The 19,564-nt window shown below is 55.5% G+C and overlaps 2 protein-coding genes across 10 annotated transcripts; both read right to left on the minus strand.

Annotated features, from left to right (window-relative positions):
* On the minus strand, nucleotides 1–9,278 carry MTA2 (metastasis associated 1 family member 2). Of its 2 annotated transcripts, none has more exons than XM_003828487.7 (18): nucleotides 8,194–9,278; nucleotides 7,392–7,459; nucleotides 6,936–7,029; nucleotides 5,296–5,413; nucleotides 5,101–5,164; nucleotides 4,798–4,915; nucleotides 4,384–4,486; nucleotides 4,090–4,189; nucleotides 3,414–3,602; nucleotides 3,235–3,309; nucleotides 3,056–3,114; nucleotides 2,787–2,884; nucleotides 2,529–2,668; nucleotides 2,042–2,270; nucleotides 1,759–1,848; nucleotides 1,294–1,412; nucleotides 1,037–1,185; nucleotides 1–818 (listed from the first exon to the last, which is right to left on the minus strand). In XM_003828487.7, exons 1-18 carry the CDS (start codon nucleotides 8,219–8,221, stop codon nucleotides 653–655), a joined length of 2,007 nt encoding a protein of 668 aa, XP_003828535.1. In that variant the 5' UTR covers nucleotides 8,222–9,278; the 3' UTR covers nucleotides 1–652. The 2 variants fall into 2 exon arrangements, with proteins under 2 accessions (XP_003828535.1, XP_024786415.1); XM_024930647.4 differs by lacking the exon at nucleotides 8,194–9,278 and adding an exon at nucleotides 7,793–7,934.
* On the minus strand, nucleotides 8,989–19,564 carry EML3 (EMAP like 3). 8 transcript variants are annotated; one of them, XM_055094414.3, is made up of 22 exons: nucleotides 19,199–19,564; nucleotides 18,187–18,358; nucleotides 17,849–18,109; nucleotides 17,641–17,754; nucleotides 16,417–16,484; nucleotides 16,142–16,265; nucleotides 15,750–15,920; nucleotides 15,524–15,593; nucleotides 15,330–15,440; nucleotides 14,989–15,084; nucleotides 14,454–14,609; nucleotides 13,742–13,883; nucleotides 12,846–12,997; nucleotides 12,638–12,763; nucleotides 12,425–12,556; nucleotides 11,896–11,963; nucleotides 10,897–10,985; nucleotides 10,728–10,825; nucleotides 10,509–10,596; nucleotides 9,933–10,031; nucleotides 9,535–9,665; nucleotides 8,989–9,454 (listed from the first exon to the last, which is right to left on the minus strand). In XM_055094414.3, exons 1-22 carry the CDS (start codon nucleotides 19,218–19,220, stop codon nucleotides 9,251–9,253), a joined length of 2,694 nt encoding a protein of 897 aa, XP_054950389.1. In that variant the 5' UTR covers nucleotides 19,221–19,564; the 3' UTR covers nucleotides 8,989–9,250. The 8 variants fall into 8 exon arrangements, with proteins under 8 accessions (XP_054950389.1, XP_063464587.1, XP_014202330.2 ...); XM_063608517.1 differs by having other exon boundaries at nucleotides 9,535–9,555; nucleotides 17,849–18,106; nucleotides 19,199–19,553; XM_014346844.5 differs by having other exon boundaries at nucleotides 17,849–18,106; nucleotides 19,199–19,553.

A 19,564-nucleotide genomic window follows, 5' to 3' on the forward strand; every position in this document is an offset into this window, starting at 1 on the left:
TGAAGAAAACAGCTTTTTATTTGTTACTATAAGAACCAATTACAGAATCCGAGGTTAAAAAAACGGACAAAAGATCTTTATTTCTGAGAACTGGCGTACAAAAGGCAGAGGGGGAGGGGAGGGAAGGAAAGAGCGAGCGTGGCCTGGGGTTGATGCCAGCTTAGGGGCCTCAAACTCCAATTAGGAAAGTCCGGACACCGGACAGAAAGAGAAACCCCCAATTAGGAAAAAAAAAAAAAAAAAAAGACATGGCAGTGCACGCCCCCCTCCCCCAACCAGGTACCACCACCTGTTACCTGTTTACTCTTCCCCTCCCCATCCCCTTTCACAAAGGGAGGCAAAATTTTTAAAAAATTAAAAAACCCTCCCCCCAAAACTGTCCAAGACATCTGTGGGTCCTACCCCCCAAAACAGGCTAGGTTCCCACATGGGCCAAGTTCCTGCAGTCTGTCCTCCATCGGCAAGCATGGAGGCATGAGACAAGTCTCGAGGTGGTAACACCAGAGGGCGCCCAACCCCTCCAGGGACACACACTCACTTGCTCTCTTCCTTAATTCACTCCTCACTCCCTTCGACACGAAAGGGAAGGGAGGTTTGGGTGCCCTGGGCATCCACCTCTACCTCTCAGCCCACCTCCCTTCCCCACAGGTGCTCAGTCCTCCAGGACAATAGGCTCATTGGTGCTGGCAGGATGTGAGGGTGCAGGTAGAGGGACAGGGGGCCGCACTGCAATCAGCGTTGGCTTCACCTTCAGGGGCAAGTTGGGTCGGCGAGCAGCTCGCCGCATTTCCAGATGGGTCAGAGCCTTCCGTAGGGCCCTGGCCAGAAAGAGCAAGTGGGAAACAGAAAAGGCTTAGAGAACATTAAGACCTCCAGGTGAAGCCCCACACTGCAATTATGCCTTCTGGCCCATTCTTTTCTGGCATCCCCACCCTGCATCCACAACTTTCCTGGAGCTCTTGCTCTGATACTCCTACTCCCCACACTCACCAGCCTGGACTGTCCCTCTCAGCCCCTCCCATGGTAGACGCCCTACCTGGTATCCTTTGTGGCCACAAACACCACAGGATTGGGGGCATCAGCTGGGTTTAGTTTCTGACGCTTGGCTGCTGGCTGTGAGCTTGAACGAATCCCTGAAGCCAGAGGCCTTCCATTGGCAGAGAAAGGAACCCCTGCCCCTGCCATCTAGAAAAGGGGTAGGATGGCACAATGAGGGAAGGGACCCTCTCAGACTCCTATGAGAGACAAAAGCCCACCCAACTCAATCTGGCCCACCCCTTTCTGTCAACTCACAGTCTCATAGGCCCGTTTCACCATAATGCCCCCCAGTCCCCGGTTCTGGGACAGCTGGTTTCTGTTGATCGGTGTCTTGGTACCCCGAGGTGTTTTTGGTTTCAGGGGTGCCTGGGCCACTGGAAAAAAACAGAAAACTTTTGCACCTTTTCTTCCCACGCAGTTCCCCTTTGTTACTTCCATCTCTCTTCCCTGGACCAGCAGTTTACCTGGGCATCCCCAAAAGTAGCAATGGGGGAATGTTCTAGCAAGCTATCACTAGTATTTCAAATATCAGTATGACCTTATCAAATCAGTACAGTAATACTGAATAGTTTACAAAAAAAATTATTAAACAACAAAAGTACAGTTTGTTAGACTAAATCTCTGAGGACACTATGAGGAAGAAATAAAGCAAGGGGAGAGATGTCAGACAGGGAAAGGACTGGGAGCCTGACGCCAACCTCACTGGTCCCCATCCCATACCCAGATCTTTGACGATAGTTGCCAGGGGCAGCCGCACCAGAGGGTGAATCTTCAATGGAGTCTTGGCGGCCTTAGGAAGTCGAATGGAGCCTGGAGAACAAAGAAGAAAGCTTCTGAAGGGCTTCACCATTCAGGTCTCCTCTGAGGCCAGAAGCCAACTCTAATCTTAAAAAAATTATCTGTGGCCTACTATCCCTCCTGTTATTAGACATCCAGAGAAACAACGGTCTCTGGGCAGAGCAATCCGAAACCCACCACCAGTCCCACCACTCCCTGCCCTTACACTCTGCTTTGATGGCATTGGCATTGATAGGAGCATAAGGCCGTCGGGCAGCCCTCCTTGGCTGTAATAGGTCCCTGCACATGCGTCTGGCAAGACGGGTCAGCTTTGTGGTCTGAAGCAGGAAAGTTTGTCTGTTCTTAGCCAGTAGCTTGGCCCTGTTGGCGCTGGTTGTGTAAGGAGAGAGACTTTGAGCTTCAGGTCTGGATAAATGACCCCTTGAGTGCGGCTCCTAGAAGAAGAGCATAGGAAAGAGAGAGAGCAGAAATCAGCACTGAGGCTCCCTTCTTTCTTCCATTCCCTGCAGGGGACAATTTATTCCTGTCTAATCTCTTTACTGACCTCTTGGCCTATGTGTCTCCCCAACCAGCATCAAGCACCCCGTCCATCAAACCATCACCATATAAAGAGTTGAATATTCTGGCCTTCACCTAAGCTCACATCAATATGCTTACTGCTCTCCCCTGCTTTTCTTCCCAGTGATCCTTACCGTGGTGCCCCGAGTGGCCCCCTCAAGCTGAGTTGGGGTCTTCAGTCCCCCATACTTCTTCCAGTAGATCCAACAGGAAGCACAGAGGCGGCACTGCATGTTAGGTGGGCCCCAGGCATACCACTGAGCAGACTGTGTGGCTGTAGAGTACGGAGAGGAGGGGGACAGGGAAGAAGCATACTACCTAAGCCCCTCAGATTCTTGAGCCACAGCAGGCCTTCCACCCATCCCCACCATCCCGGTGCCCCCGTAACTCACTGTGGCAACTCTCACAAGTCAGGCCCTTCTGAAATCCAGCCCCATTCATGCCAGGTTTTGAACCCACAGAAATGATCTGGTTAGGGTTTGGCTTAGTGCTAACGGGGAAGGCGAGGAGAAGGGAAAAAAACAAGAAAGTGGTCAAGGAAAAGAATCAATTTCCACTCTCAGTGTGCCCCTACCTCCTGCCCACCCCCAATCACTGAGGAAGGCACAAGTTAGGGGAAGGGAAGGAAAACACTCTGGTCTCCCCTACCCACCACACTTACTAGGTGGGGATGTAGACCTGTTTCAGTTTGCTGTCTGCTTCAGCAGCTTTCAACCTTTTCTGTAAGAAGATAAAAAGAAAGAGAAGGATCAGAGCCTCATAGCAGGGAGAATGTCATCAACTTCAAAGGCAGAGGTCAGCAGGTAGCCTATGGTCCACTCTCCCCAGCCCAGATGATACCTGCTGAATATACCGGTCTGTGGTTTTCCACATGTAATAAAACTGGACTATGCTGGCAAGTGACTTCCAGGGTAGCTAAGGGGGGCAGAGGGAGGAAGAATGAGCTGGCATCTGGCCCCAGGTCCTGGTTCCCTCACCTGTCATCTCTCCCACTTCTCCTCCTAGTGCCATTCACTTACAAAATCCTGGCGAATATCATTGAAGTCCTTCCCATACTTCTCTAGGGCCTCCTCAAATAGCATGGCCTCTGAGGCTGACCATTCCTCCATCTCATCCCGACACAGCACCGGGCCTCCCTGGGGTACCAGGGTCGACATGGCCTTAGCCAGGTCGTAGCCGTTCCTTTGCAAGGTATCCATGGCGTGAAACTACGGGGAAGACGGAGAGCAACTGAGGACCTGAAACTTTTGGCACCACTCCCTTCCTGCTCCTTAACACTCCCACTCCCGGCCGGGCGCGGTGGCTCACACCCATAATCCCAGCACTTTGGGAAGCGGAGGCGGGCAGATCATGAGGTCAGGAGATCGAGATCATCCTGGCTAAAACGGTGATACCCCGTCTCTACTAAAAATACAAAAAAATTAGCCAGGCATGGTGGCAGGTGCCTGTAGTCCCAGCTATTCGGGAGGCTGAGGCAGGAGAATGGTGTGAACCCGGGAGGCGGAGCTTGCAGTGAGCTGAGATTGCGCCACTGCACTCCAGCCTGGGTGACAGAGCAAGACTCCTCTCAAAACAAAACAAAAAAACAAAAAAAAACACTCCCACTCCCTCAGAGATACCCTCCTCTTCTGTCCCCAGGCTCTGCAAGTCCCCAGAAAACCCAGCCTGCCCAACTACCCACCAACTTCTGCTCACCAGGGTGATATCTCGGGAGGCAGCAGCTGCACTCATGTGCAAGCTTGGCTGCCGAATGGAGCTGCTGCAATCTAGGGCTCTTGCAAAGGTTCCCACAGCTCTAAGGGAGAAATTGAGAAGTCAAAAGCGAAAGAAAATTCAAAAGCCCAAGTGGGCTGGGAAATTAAGCCAAAGGAGAAAGAAGGAAAACATCCTTGGCAATGAAAGAAATAAAGTCCATCTCTAAGAACCATGGGACTCAGAACAATGTCCACACCTCCCCCAGCCCATCTTCCCTATCCACCCACCCCTCACCGGGCCACCACAAGAAACTGGTCAATCTGCCGGTCTGTGAGAGGGTTGTCTGGGTCCCAGACCTTCATCTCCATCTTCTGCTGGTTCCGATTATCAGATTCTCCTGGAGAAGAGAACAATGGCATCAACAGGGAGAGGGCAGGGGGAAATAGTTGGTGTCTTTTCATTCACAATAGCACCTCCTCCTTCTCTTCTTCTGCTTGGATTCTATCAACTCTCCGACTTCTCTTCCCAACTGTTCCCATTTTCCCTTTTCAGGTTCCTACAGGCCCATTCTGTCAGGGTCATGGCAGAGAGCCCTGCAGACAGTGCACTGCACAACCCCAGGTGACGCCATTCACAGAGACTATAATGTTAAAGTGCCCCTTGGAATTAGACAACCTGGTAGCCGTACAGTCTTGTCCTGTTGCTTACCCTCTACTAGGCGATCTGGGATCTCAGCTTGGTATTTGCAACCAACTCTAATCTCGCCCTGATCAGCGAGAAGTGTCTTCTGCACGGGGTCAAACACCAGTGAGTAAAAAAAGCAGTCCTGGAGTTGGGGAGAGACAAGGTAAGCAAGGCAGCAATCCACATAGGCGGCGGGGAGGGAGGTGTATCTGAGTTTCCATGACTGGCAGTCTGGCAACCCTGTACCTCATCATTGTGCTCCTTTCCCCCTCCCTTTTGTGGGCAATACCCATTCCCCTCGCTCTTCTCTCAACATCTCTTTCTCACCTCCTTTTCCAGGTACTGGCTCAAGATATCTGTCTCATTCAAGAGGGTCACACTGCATTTCCCCCTATAGGAGAGAGATTGGAAAACCCCGGTGAGCCCCACTCTCCCTCCCCACAGCATCTCTCAATACCACCTCCTTCTCTCCATCTTCTACGTAAGTGCATGCAGGCTATGCTGGCCCCAGTTGTCCTGTACCGTATGTGGGTGGCTGGTAATGATTCAAATTGCCGAGAAAGAAAAAGTTCCCGGTGCTTCAGTTGATGGCGCTGCTGCTCAGACACCCCTGGCTGCTTTGATTCCTCTTCAAACTCCCCTGGGAGATTAAGGAGGAAGAAACCAAGTCAGAAATGGATCCAGCAAAACACCACCCGGGAAACTCTAACTCAGGGAAAATATTTCCTATCTTGGCTGTTTTTTTCTCACATTTCCCAGGCGTCTGCCTTCTATACCCTTACCCTACCAGCTTTCCTTCTTAGCTCTATGCCCCATCATAGATGCTCCCAACTCTATCAGTAATGCTTTTAGAGAAGAACTGCTGAGAGTACGAAGAATGCTCTAGAAATACATCGCTACCCAGCTGCCAGTACTCAGACACCAAAGTCCACAACGGGCCAGCAAGAACATCACACTTGTCTCTTTCTTGCTAAACCAGCCTGAGGTCCAGGAACTCAAGATGAAAAAATATCACACAAGACTGTGTTTACCAGTTCTTTTCAATTTCAGGAGACTCTTTGCTCTAAAACATCACATGCAGCCCTAACTATCCCTCATTTTCTACTTGGCTAATAATAGTTCCTGGGGTTTCCAAGGACAACACCTCTCAAGCCAGTGCCAACACCTTCCTCCCCAAGGAGCTGCAGCTTGCCCTGAAACCTAGCGGAAGGGGTTAACCTGGCTAGGCGCCAACCAAAGTGGGAGGGGGCAGAAGAGCCTCAGCCCCAGGCTCATTGGTGTATTGTTCCCAACCTCAGGGAGAAGGGGGGGTTGTGCAGTAGGCTCCACCCCTCGCTTGTGTGCTCCGGAAACCCTGTGCTGAGGCAAGGGGGACCACACCCCCAACACCCCTTCTGATTGGACAAGGCCAAGGTCAGCCCCTGCCAGATGGGGCTGGAAACCCTAAAGGGCCAAGGAACTTGGTAAGCCGGGCTCCTCTTTAACCCCTTCTCACCCAGAGCAGTCTGAAAAAGGAAAATAATTTAGAAAGGTGGAACAAAAGGAAGGAAAAAGAAAACCAAAGCAGGAAAGGAAAAAGAAGCTAAGGAAAATATGTTTTTTAAAAAAAGATGAGACCTTAAAGAGAATGAAGATAGGGAAAAATGAAAAGGGAAAGATGTAAAATGGAGGGGGGCGGGCGGGGAAATGGGCGAGGTGAGAAATTAAAAAGCGCAAGAAAACTTCCAGCCATCTTCTAACTTCCAGGTACTCTCATCACCTTGTGATTACAAAATAAGCCTGCTTCTCTGTTACGCAGGCTTCTCAGTACAATGTCTTCCTCTTCACGTTGACCTTCAGTCATCACCTACTGTCTCAATGTACCCCAAACTGCCCCCCTTTAGAAAACCATTGTTTCTCTAAAGCTCGTCCTCATACTCTAAACGTTATCATCTCTCTCTTACTCTCATATACAAACCATATTATCGCTTTCCTTATCACAATCTCTCCACCCTGCTTCCAACCCCAACATGTAAAAACAGGCCTCCCTCCTCAGGCCAGGCATTTCCCACCCCCAAACTCACACCTCTGCCTTGGGCATGCTACCAGGGGAAATACCTGCAGGGACATGCCCAGGCCTCAGATCATGGGTAGGAGAAAAAGAAAGGGAGGAAGATACTCACTGGCATTACTATCAGCCAGGCTGTTGAGGCTACTAGAAATGTCCCTGCGCCGGAAAAGACAGACAACCTTTGCCTCCACATTTCCATTTGCAGTCTAAGGGGAGGAAAAAAACAAAAACAAAACAACGTAGCAGTGGAAATTGATCATCTGGGAACAGAAATGCACAAAGAGACAAATAACAGTAAGTTTCAGAGGGACCTAAATTAAAAAGCCCAAGAAAATATAAGTAAAGACTTACATTCAAGGATAGACTTCCAAATCCCTTTCCTTTGCCCCCAAGAGACAGAATAGTAAAGTTCCTGCTAACCTCTCAATAGCCTTTCCTGAATACATCCAATGAATGAATGAACGAATATGAATGGGTACTTAGTATAGGATCCTCTCTTCCACCAGAAGTTAGAAACCTCGGAAGAGACCACTGCGGGAGGGAGGGAGAGGGATTCTGCTCCACTCACCTTGTTGAGCTCCTCAATCCGTCTAACCAGGTAAGGATTGCTGGAAGAGTTCTCAAAATAGACGTAATCTGTAAGGGAAGGGAGGGGGGAGAACCACGAAGATCAGAGGAGATGGGAGACGAAGAGCACCAGGGTAGGAGAGAAAGTTGGCCTGAGTGGATCAAAAGGAGATAAGGATTCAGGTAGAAAGGGCGCTGAGATGTGAAAGTGGACAGACTAAGAGAAAATAAGGATGTCCCCCATCCCCACCGCACCTAGTTCTAAAATTAGATCCTTTACTCAAAAGAGAGCCTTAAGGAAGAGGCAAGAAGCAGGGGTTCCCCTGCAGTCCCCACAACTCAGCGATGAGTTGCACCCCAGTCGCGGCGAAGTAATTGTTCGCTCTAGCGCAGGGCCCCTACCTTTTCGAACCGAGGCGCACAATAACGCCTGGGAAGAGGAAACCTCCGGGCGGCTCCCCCGCGGTGGCAAAGCCGTCGCCCCAGCCCCTCGCGTTCCCTCCCTACCCTGTCAGCTCCTTCGGAACCGGTTTCCGAAGGCCACTCCGTGCCCCGGGGAGCCCCCGACGCAGCCCCGAAAGTGCCGTCGGGGCTGCCCGCAGCTTCTCTCTGGGAGTCTCGGAGCCCTGCCGCGTCGCGGTTCCCCGCACCCTCTCTCCTCGTCTCCCGGTTCCGGTTCCGGTCCGCGCTCCGGTCCACGCTGCCCCATACGCTGCGCCTCGCGCCACCCGGTGCCGAGCCCCTCAGGTCCCGACCCCAACCTCTCCCGCCCTGGGCCCCGTACCCCTGCGCCCGGTACTCACCTCCCACCCGGTACATGTTGGCCGCCATGGCCGTTCCCGCCGCCGCCTCCGGCCGCACAAAGGGGTCCGGGAGGCTCGCGGGGGCAGGGCTCGGCTCGAGGCAAAGCCCCGAACGGTGGGCTGGCGCTTCGAGAGAGTCTCACTGGGGCCCGCGCAGCCGGCACCTCCGCTGCCTCAGCCGTCGCGGTTCATCCCGGCCCGCGCTGTCGCCGCCGCAGCTATCGCCTCACTCCCGGGACGCTGAGGCTGGCCCCCGTCCGCTCGGCTTCTTCCGGAACGAGCTCGGCTCCTGCCAGGCCAGAGCCAGGCTCCAGCTACCCCCGCCCCCGCGGAGTCCCACTAGTCGTTGGGCTCTGCCGGCCGCAGGGAAGGCTTGCCGGGCCCGCCTCAGGGTTCGCCTCCTTCCGGAACACCTTCGGCCGATCCGGAGAACAAGGCCCACTGCTCGGCTCAGGCCGGAGAGCGAGACCCCGCAGATCGGCTACTTCCGGAAGAAGTTCGGCTCCTGTCGGGCAACCGCTCGGCTATTTCCTTCGCAGCTCGGCCCCACCCCCTTTTCCGAGGGTGGGAGAGGAGTCGGGCTTAACTCTGTCCTCGCTGCAGCCCTGCAGCTCCTCCTCCCGCCCCAAAGACTCGCGCGCCTTAGCGCTTCGCCAGGTTATTTGCAAGCGGCTTTGCCTGTCATTTGCATAAATGATCTACGCTCCCTTACCCTTTCCGCACGCCTCTTTTCCTTCGTCCCCACCCCACAGGGCCCCGGAGGCGCCCGGCAGCGCCCCACAAAAGCACCGGGAGGCGACTTTGGTTCTGGTTTATTGCCCCTCAGCAGGCAGCGGGAGTCAAGGCCTAGGCTGGGGCTGCCCGGCTCAGCCAGCGGGTCTAAACAGTGTGTGCAGGGGCGCCGTTCGCGCCCTCCAGGGAAATGCGCGATCGGGAATGTCTCGAAGTCAGTCGAGGAAAGAGTCGGCCCCTAGTCGTGGGGGATTAGGGCAGGGAAGGGCAGGGCGGGGCGGGGCGGGGCCACGCCGCCGGGCCAGTCGGTCCCGCCAGGCAGCGATCAAACGTCGAGGGAGGAGGCGGGGGACAGGGAGGGGGTTCGAGAGGGCGTGGCGGGCGCCGGCCCCGCGCCCCCAGCGCCCAGCACTCGCCACTGGAAGATGCTGGCGTCCTTGCCGCCCAGCGAGACGAGGTGCGAGTCGTCGTGCGTGAATCGGACGCTGGTCACGTGGCTGCCGTGGCCCCCGTACATGCGGCTCGGCGCCTGGGCCGGAGGGAAGAGTTGCGGTGGCGGCTGAGCCCTCGGGCCCACCGGTCCCACCCCGGCGATCCCCGCGGCCTCACCTTGGCACGAGCGCACGGGTACTGGAAGAGATGCACTTTGCAGAAGTCGTCGGCCACCGCCACCACGCGCTCGTTGTGGGAGCGGCACAGGGAGTTGATGTCGGTCCCATCGGAGCCGTCCGGCCAGACGCCTAGCACAGCGGCCGGCCTCAGCCCGACCTCCTACCCACCGCCACCCACGGCCCAGAGCTACACCATTTCAGGCGCTCCGGCAGCCGCGGCCACCCACTGCCGCGTTCCAGGCAAGCCTTCCCGGTCCCGAGGGCCGGAGGGGCCTCCTGGGCTGGATCTTCAGGTTTCTGGACTCTCACCCAACGACACACGCCCAGCGTTCCAAGCCCAAACTGGGCTCCACCTTGTCCCCCACCCTTCCAGCAGGGTTCCACGCCCCTGCTCACCGTAGACGTGAAAACCCAGCACACAGGTGTAGGTAGCCCATTCCCGGTCTCGGCTCTCATAGCGATTCTTCAGCTGCTTGCAGCCTCCAGCCACGTCCCCTGGGGAGAAGGAGCCCGCCCAGCTCAGCTCTCACCCTGCCCTCAGTAGGGAAGATGCCAGGGAAAGCCAGACTAGAAAGACTGGCATGAAACCCGGCGATGGCATGTGATCTGGTCACCGTAGTAGCATCACCTCCTCCCCCTGTGAAACCCACCCTGTGTGCGTCCTGTCCTGAGCTCTGGCTGAAGTTCTAACAGCTTCCATGAGTTCCTCCTCCCTAGATAAGTCAAGTGCTCCACACTTGCCCTGAGAAACTTTTCCCAATCTTTTCTTAGTGCATTTTTGAACTCCCTGAAGTCAACAAGACATGGTATGAAACTAGTTGTTTCCAAATCACAAAATTTCTCCTACATATAATTCCAACTCCACTTTAACCCCATCTCCACTTCCTTATCTAACAACACCTCTAACAGCCCCCCCTACACAAAACCCACTCCAATTACCCTCTCCCCATGTCCTGCTCCACTGCCACTCACAGTAAAGAATCTCATAGTCCCCAGAATTGGACATGATGAAATTCCCATCCTTGGACCAGTCAAGATGAGTGATGAAGCTGGAGTGACCCTGGGAGCAAAGGTCAAGAGTTTTAAAGTATCCCATCCATTTCCCATCCCCAGAGCCCCCTTGATGCATCAGGGGTCTCCCTGAGTTTCGCAGCTGTTATCATGCCCCACCACACGCCCCAACTTCCTCACCATACAGCGGCCAAAGCGGCTGGATTTGGCACCATCACTGGAAACACTATAGATGTAGATCACGTTGTCATGGGAACCAATGGCCAGGTACAACCCATCTGCAAATACAGTCACTCAGAGAGGGAAGGGCCAGGGACGCATGTGAGTCCAGGGTTGGGGTGGCTCCCACCTGGGCTGTACCGGACCACTGAGAGCTGCTCATTGCCATCAATGACATCAGACACGATCTCTCTGGTCTCTGTGTCCAAAACCAACCACCTGGAAGGGAGGGAAGTGGAGGCAGATAGGAAGACGAAAAGGCAGGATGTAAGGAGACCCTCAGGGAGGCCACCCTGGGTAGGCTTGGGGATGGCAAATAAGAGAAGCTCAGAGACACACACAGAAAGGCTCTGATGTAGAAGACAGGTCACAACTGCATTCTTCTTTTTTAGTTTGTTGTTGTTGTTGTTGTTGTTTTGAGACAGAGTCTCACTCTGTCACCCAGGCTGGAGTGCAGTGGCAAGATCTCACCGCAACCTCCACCTCCTGGGTTCAAGTGATTCTCATGCCTCAGCCTCCTGAGTAGCTAGAATTACAGGTGCGTACCACCATGCCCGTCTAATTTTTGTATTTTTAGTGGAGACGAGGTTTCACCATGTTGGCCAGGCTGGTCTTGAACTCCTGACCTCAAGTGATCCACCCGCCTCAGCTCCCAAAGCGCTAGGATTACAGGCGTGAGCCACCGCACCTGGCCACCACTGCATTCTTATGCTGAGAAATGGGAAGGAGCTAAGTGTGGATAAAGGCTGAGGGGCTTCTGATGTCGTCTGAAAAAGGAATCTGAAACTACAGACCAGGGGCCGACTACAAAGGCACTGTGCAAGCTGGAAGCCTGTCACTTCCCTGTGTTTGTCTATGCCCCTCCCATTCCCACTGTTTCTCTATCCTGGGCTGCTGCCTCCTCCACTCCCAGGCTTGGAGGAGACACTGGTTGGGGGAGGGGGAGAAACGGTTACCACAGAAGAGGAGGGGAGCCCGGGTGGCAGGGGCTGCAGGGAGAGGCACAGAGAAGTGCCAAGGCGCAGGTGGCTCCTGGGTAGAGGTGGTCACTCTCGCCCACTCCCCCAGTACCAGGAACCCTTCCCAGACCTCCCTGCTTTCCCTCCTGGGAGTCCTGGCTCTCTCTCACCTCCCCGTGTTCAGTCCTACGGCCACAACTGCCCCACTCGGGTGGAAGTCAGCACAGAGACCAGTCTCCTGGGAGAGGGGAGAAGGTGAATTCAAGATGATGTCTTTCTAGTGAGGGAACCAGAGTGAACCCCTTGTCCTCCTAACTTCAAAGCCACTTACTCCCAAGGAGAAGATGGGAAGAGAGGGAAGGGATACCCGGGTATCACTGGAGCCTGAACAGGGAGTGATACCAAAATATTTAACCACAGAACTGATGCCAATAGCTGTGCTGGAGATTAACCATTTAGGTGCTGGACCAAGAGGAAGTCTGAGGGGTTCTGGGGGCGGCAGGGAGTGCCCAGGTGGTACTAGAAGCATCAGCTTTTACCAATCAGTACAGAAAAAATAATATTTGAGTAGCCAGTGCAGCCATACCAGTACAAACTGGCCACCTCTGGGAGGCAGAAGGCAAGGTGCTGGGGAAGGCGTGGTGGCCACAGGTGTCCTGGTGGGTGTGGCATGGGGGATCCAGGGGCACAGGGCTCTACCTTGAGGTCGATGCTCCAGGCCAGTGCATGGCTCTCCCCATCCCACAGGCAGAGCTGCCGGTCGTGGCCGCAGGTGAGGAAGCGGTTCTGGGAGGGGTGTGTGCAGAGCCCCCAGAGCTCATCAGTGTGGCCCTGCAGCACAGCATGACTGTCACTCCTGCCCCTCTCTCACACCCCTTTGTCCCTTCCTCCCCTGAGCCCTTAACTCCCAACCTGGATTACAGGGGAGAAGCCCTGGGCCAGATCTCCCCTCAGCAATGCATTCTTCGTGGTTCCCACCAGCAGCTCAGAGCCAAGCCCTTCAGCAATGGCTCGCACGGCCCCAAAGTGCTCGGGAATCTGCAGAGTGGTAGCAGAATGTCAAGAGCCCACTGACTATTGCTCTTCTCCCTCGCTCCCTTGACCCCAGCCCAGCCCTCACCTCAGTCTCCTGGAGGGCCACCAACCCGGGCCCCCACTGTACCAGCCGGCGGTCCCGCCCGCCACCACTCAGCACTGTCCCGTCCCTCCGGAGACACAAGGCGAAGATAGAACCTTCATGAGCGTGAGCCTGGGCCACAATCCCATAGGTCTCTGTTGGCAAAGCCCCAGATAGATCATGTTTTGGGGGTGCAGGGGAGTGAGAAACAGGGCCAGCTTGGCTGTCGCAATACAGTAAGAACTCCCAGCCATTGCATGCACTGACTACTATGTCTCATCCTCATACTGCCAACACATCTGTTATTCTCCCCATTTTACAAACAGGACAACTGAGACTCACAGAAATGAGATAACTTCCTAAAGGCAAGGCAACTAATAGCAAAACTGGAATCTGAACCTGCGATCTGGCAAACACAAAGCTCCAGCCGTTTCTCCTTTGCTGTGTTGCCCACATGCTTCTAGACTAGCCCCCAAGAGAACTATCAACTCTCAAGGTAAAAAGGTGGGAAACCTGGCTGGGCGCCGTGGCTCACGCCTGTAATCCCAGCACTTTGGGAGGCCAAGGCGGGCGGATCACCTGAGGTCAGGAATTCGAGACCAGCCTGGCCAACATGGCAAAACCCCATCTCTACTAAAAATACAAAAATTAGCTGGGCGTGGTGGCGTGCGCCTGTACTTCCAGCTACTTGGGAGACTGAGGAAGGAGGATCACTTGAACCTGGGAGGCAGAGATTGCAGTGAACCAAGATCGTGCCACTGCAATCCAGCCTGGGCAACAGAGTAAGACCTCATCTCAAAAAAAAAAAAAAAAAAAGATGGGAATGGGAAACCCTTTCCTCTGTTCCCACAGAACCTCTGGAGTACTACACTTCCCAGATGCCCCTCCCAGCCACATACCTTTGGCGCCACCCCTGCCTGGGGTCTTGGAATCTGAAGGGCTCCGCCCCCAGGTGAGAATGTTCCCCTCTGAGTCTCCAGTGAGAATGTCTCCATCCGGAAGGAACACAAAGCAAGGGATAAACTTGGGTTTCTTGTATTTCTAGTGGGAGGGGAGAGCAGACAGTAGAGGTCAAAGGGAAGGGCAAAGATTAAAAGTTGCAGGGCAGGCCAGGTGCAGTGGCTCATGCCTGTAATCCCAGCACTTTGGGAGGCCAAGGCGGGCGGGTCACCTGAGGCCAGGAGTTTGTGACCAGCCTGGCCAATATGGTGAAATCCCGCACTGCACTCCAGCCTGGGTGATAGAGCAAGGCACTGTCTCAAAAACAAAAAAAACAACAAAAAAAAAAACGGGCACGATGGCCAACATGATGAAACTGTATCTCTATTAAAAATACAAAAATCAGCCGGCGCGCATCTGTAATCCCAGCTACTCCGGGAGGCTGAGGCAGGAGAATTGCTCGAACCCAGGAGGCGGAGGTTGCAGTGAGCCGAGATCTTGCCATTGCACTCTGGCCTGGGTGACAAGAGCAAGACTCCGTCTCAAAAGAAAAAAAAAAAAAGGTCACAGGGGCAGGTGGGGGTTAGGGAACCTCAGGGTCCATAGTACTCAGCCCAGTGCTTCCTCTTCCACTCTGCCCTCCCCATCACTTTCCACTTATCCATGCCTCACCCCAAAGACACCCTGTTTCCGGGTAAGGGTCCCATTCCCAGGAACCCCTACTCCACCACTCCAATTCCAGAAGTGGACGTGAGATTTCCCACTGGTGACGATGCAGCTGCTGTCACGAGGGTTGAAGCCAACGGCCAGGACTGAGTCATTTGTACTCTGAAGGGAAGACACTAGATTCAGCCACCCCAAGCCCTGGGTACCTTCATTCTACTTGACTCTCCTCAATTTGCATCATGACAGCTGGCTGGCAGAGGTCCAGAAACCCCAGGACAACCCTTCTTTCAAAACCCTGGTCCCCTAAGAGCACTATTCCCTATCAATCATAATTAATCACCCTAATACCTAACACATTATCCCTCATAAGGTCAGAACCCATGTCACAAATGAAGAAACTAAGGGTCAGAGAAGCTAGGAGATTTGCCCCATGTGACCCAGCCAAAAAGGAAGGAAATGTATGGGTGAGTCTGGAGCTCCCTGCACTCCACCACTCCCACCCCCAACCTCAGAGCCCCTCCAAGCCACATGGACTCCTCACCTTGATCTCAGCCAGCTTCATTCCCCGGCTGCAGTCCCACACCGACAGCATGTGCTCATTGGAATCATCCACCACACAAAGAAAGGCACCCTGATCCTGAAGAAGGGTGACACATAGGAGGTGCAGAGTGAACCCTGGAGGTCCAGGGGTTCATGGTCATTAGGTTAGGAGGTACCATCACAGATGGAGAGGGCAGAAGAAGTTGACACACATGGCCCTTTCTCAAGAGAACCAGCTGGGTGGGGTTCAGGAAGGCCAGAACTTCCAAGGCTTCCTGGTGACATGCAAGAGTGGGGTTCCTAGGCAAGAATGGGGGTCTAGAGGCTTCAGGGCCAGCTCACCGCAGCTGAAAAGGCCAGGGCCCCAACACCCCGCTCGAAGGCCCCCAGTCCAATCTCCTGCAGTTTCAACAGCGTCTCTGAGTCCCAGATGTGAACCACAGGCTGCAGGGGCTGGTGGAGGAAGAGTCACAAGTGTGAAGCAAAATTGGAGTGCAATTACAGCATGTCTGCCTGCTCCCTGACTTTGGCCTTACCTTTCCATCCTTATCCACTCCAGCTGTCTGTCCCGAGGCTACCCGAACACCATCAGGGTGAACAGCAAGGCTAAGGCAGGGGGAAGACACTCTAGGGAAAGGGTCTCTCAAGACCATCCAAGACACCTTCTCCAAGCTTGCAGAGCAGCAAGGCAACTCTTTTCTCCTGCTTCTCCATCCCCCCAGACCCTCTTCCTGCCAAGCCCACCAGCCCCGGACTCCTCACCATCGAACGCAGTCTGTGTGCCCCCGGTAATGTCTCTGGCCGCCACCTCCAGGACCCCCTGGGCCTCCTCCAGGCCGGTACAGCACCACCACACAGGCGATAAAGTAGACCACCTCCCCAGAGCGCAGCACAAACAGATTAGAGCGGGAGTCACGACCCCTGTACCCATAACTGGGGTGGAGATCACGGTCAAGGAAAGGGTTAGATCAAGGGTAGGAGGAGGAAGAGGGGAGAAAGACAGAGCTTCTGGCTGGCAGGGCCTAGAGCAGAATGATGGTAGGAGAGGATCTAGAAGGCTCCTTGTCCCCATAGACCCAGGAGAAAACTGTAAAGGTAAGAGGGGTCCCAAGGTGAGAAAGGTGGTTCTCATGGGACTGGAGGGGGCAGGATACACCCAGTCAAGGCTGAGGGTCTCTGGCGGTGGGCCACTCGGCAGCTCCTCAAGGCTGCGGATGCCAGACGGGATGTACATGGTAATGGGGCGCCCTCGAAGGAACATCTTCACTGAGATGCCTTCTACAGAGAAAAGGGGTGGTGTCAACTACCCCCTTCCAGGAAAGACAGAGCAGAACCCTACCCACCACACCTACCCAAAATAGCTCCTGGGGCTACAGCCCAAATCCTAACCCTGCCATCCAAGTTTTCCTCTCTGTCCCTCTTTACATACCCAAATTGTAATTGCTCCTCCGAGATCCAGGGCCCCCAGGGCTGGAGAGGGGGTCTTTTCCCCCACGGCTGTTGGGAAGACAGAAAGCACAGGGATTGGGGTCAGGTCCCAAGACCTAAGCGGGGAGGGGCAGGACACAAGAAAAGAGGTCACTGCAGAAACCACAGTCACTTCTGCAAGCCTGTAGTTTGCTTCGTGAGTAGATGGAGTACTTTTAGTTCCATTTAAGAGATAAAAAGATTGAAGCTGAAGGGGCTGAGCGCACAGCACAAGGCCACAAAGCTTGGAAGAGGCAGTGCAGGGTGCCAGAGCCCTTTCTCTCCTCCAGACCACCAGGCCTCAGTCTCGCTCTGTCACCCAGGCTGGAGTGGAGTGCAGTGGTGCGACCTCAGCTCACTGCAACCTCCGCCTCCTGGGTTCAAGCAATTCTCCTGCTGGGATTACACGTATGCGCCACTAGGCCTCGCTATTGACCTTTTCATTTCCCCATCCGTAAAATGGGACCAAAGGGAGTCGAGAATGTACACCAGCTCCGCCTCTCAGGGATCCGGGAGGCAAGCAAGAAAGTCCACATCTCTCCAGAGATTCCTGTCGTTAGATAACAGTAAGGTGATACTGTCTCTTCAGAGAATAAAGCACAGGCCAAGGACAGGGCTAGAATGAACATCCGGGTGTCCTGGGGCCCATACATACTCTGAGGCAACTACATCCGGCCACTAGGATGTCCCCTTGCCCTCTAGAAGTAAGTATTAATAGATTGGTAGTTGGTAGATCCAGCGGAAAGAGGGCTGAAGCTCTAGGGACAGCCGTCCATGAAAGCCATGGAAGCTTCTAGAAAAGCCTCTTGGGATCGCAGAAGGTGTGCTGTGATGTAGTGGAAAGGGTAGGGGAACTGGAGTCAGGAAGAGTTAGGTTCAAATCCTGACTCTAGCTGTGTGACCCCAGGCAAATGACTTACCCTCTCTGAGCCTGCTTCCTCACCTGTGCAATGAGCAGCATGAGACCACCTAACCCCCAAGGATGTTGTGGGGACTGACTGAGATGGAGGAGGTCGAGGGTTTAGCACAGTGCCCGGTACACAGCAGGCGCCCCAGGAGTGTTTGTTTCTTTATTCCTGTTGGGCAATCAGGTCCCCCCACCCCAACCAGGGATGTGAGGTGAGGGATATGGAAAGTCGAGAGCCTGCGCCTGGGGCGGGGTGGGTTGAGGGGAAGCCTCACCCACCTCTCTGTGCTCCCGGACCGCACTAACAGGTTGGCGGAGGAGATTGCCTTCCTGGAGAGCTTCTGCCGAGGCCGCTCTGAGGGGGATGAGGAGGAGGAAGAATTTCTTCGCGGCCTGGTGGGGGCATAGTGAAGGTCATTCCCTCCAAATGTACTCTGCAATCCTACCACCCCTCCCAGCTTCCGCCACAGGGCCACAGGACACCTACGTGTCAGCACGCTGTGGGGGCTGCAGGGGCCTGAGGATCCCCGGGGGGCCAGGGGAGCCAGCACCACTGCTGCTGCTGCCCCCTCCTTCAGATTGGGTCCCACTAGGCTCTTCGCTGGCCCCCTGAGGGGCTGGGGGTCCATTGCTCAGGCCAGGGGGTCCAGGGGATGACTTGAGCTCCACCTCTGTCTCCGTCTGGGTGCCTCGGCTCACCAAGGAAGGGGTGCACGTGGGTGGCAGTCCTGGGGGGGCTGCAAGACTGCTGGAGAGATGTTGAATTAACCTGAAGCCCCAGAGGCCCCAAGGATGAGGAAAAATGGGGTGTGATGACATGCATACCTGTCCCCCGGAGGAGCTGGTGTGCCAGAGCCCTGCAGGGAGGAAGGGGGCACCTGCAGCCGCAGCAGGCGAAGGGCTTCTGCCAGGGCTGCCTTTACCAGTTCCATCTCCTGCTCCTGCACCCGAAGCCGCTGGCTCAGAGACTGGAGGGCCTCCCGAGCAGGGCCGTCACCTGAGAAAAGGGCAAGAGGTACTCAGAATGTACCCATCACCTGAAGAAAGCGTAGAGGGGATTCTGTCTCCCCACAACTTTACATGTGTCCGGTAGGACTGCCCCTTTCAGGCAGCCCCAGGCTTGAATGCTCGTCCAGAGGGGAGGAGACGGTGGTAAAGGATCAAGGGCCTCCTTCTGGCAGGGCAGGCGAGAAACCTGGCAAAGCTCCCTTCCTGCTGCCGTCTCAGCCTCCGCAAAGACTGGGAGTACCATGGAGTACCGGGGGGGAAATATGGAGAACTGCCGAGGAACGTGGGAGCCACAGAGAGAGGCGCCGCACTGGTGAGGGGAGGGACCGCAGCCCTCCCCACGGGCCCCCAGCAAGCTCAGGTCTCCAGCGAAAGCTGAGTAACTGAGCCGGGGGAACACCAGGAGAGAGGACGGAGTGCGGGAATGGAGTCATACTGAGGACCCAGAGTACAGGAAAAGAGATCCAGAGTGACAGGAGAGAGTGTGGGGTGGTGAGCAGAGTCACAGTGAAGGTCTCAGGGGGCAGTGGGGGTCAGAAGGAAAAAGACCTGAAATACCACGAGAAGAGGCCCGGAGTAACGCAGGGGGCAGGGAAACATCTAGGGGCCCGGAGTTACGTGGGGCGTAGAATGACGCTGGGGAAGCCCGAAGTGACAGCAAGACCCAAGCAACTAGGGAGGGCGACCGGAGGAACTGTGGAGGATGCTCGGAGCCCCTGGGGCGGAGGAGCACGCGGGGACGCCTCCAGACAGCCGTCCAGCTCTGGCATAACCCGACGAGCCGGGCGCTCCGGGAAGGGGCACGCTGCCCGCCCCGCCCCGTACTCACCGGGCCCCGCGGCCCCGTCCATCCGGCCCCCGGGTTGCTCCGAGCGGCGGCGGCGGAGGAGGCGTCTAAGCCGCGGGGGCCACGGCCGGGGAGAGGGGAAGGGGAAGCACCCCGGGGCGCGCGCGAAGGGCGCCGTACCACCACCCCGAGGGGGCGCTGTCGGGCGCGGGGAAGGGGCCTGGAGGGGGCGCTGTGGGCCCGGGGCCGCAGTCTCCAGACCCCCCCGGGCCCTCGGACTCTCCCGGGGCCGCTCTCGGCTCCCGGGGGTGGGGTGGCAGGGCCGTCCGGTGCCACAGCGCCGCAGCACAAACAGGCGCCGGACGCGGAGCCGCCAGGAAGCGCGGGAGGGGGGGCGGGCCCGAGGGG

Source organism: Pan paniscus, chromosome 9, assembly GCF_029289425.2.
Source record: "Pan paniscus chromosome 9, NHGRI_mPanPan1-v2.0_pri, whole genome shotgun sequence".
Classification (NCBI taxonomy): Eukaryota; Metazoa; Chordata; class Mammalia; order Primates; family Hominidae; genus Pan; species Pan paniscus.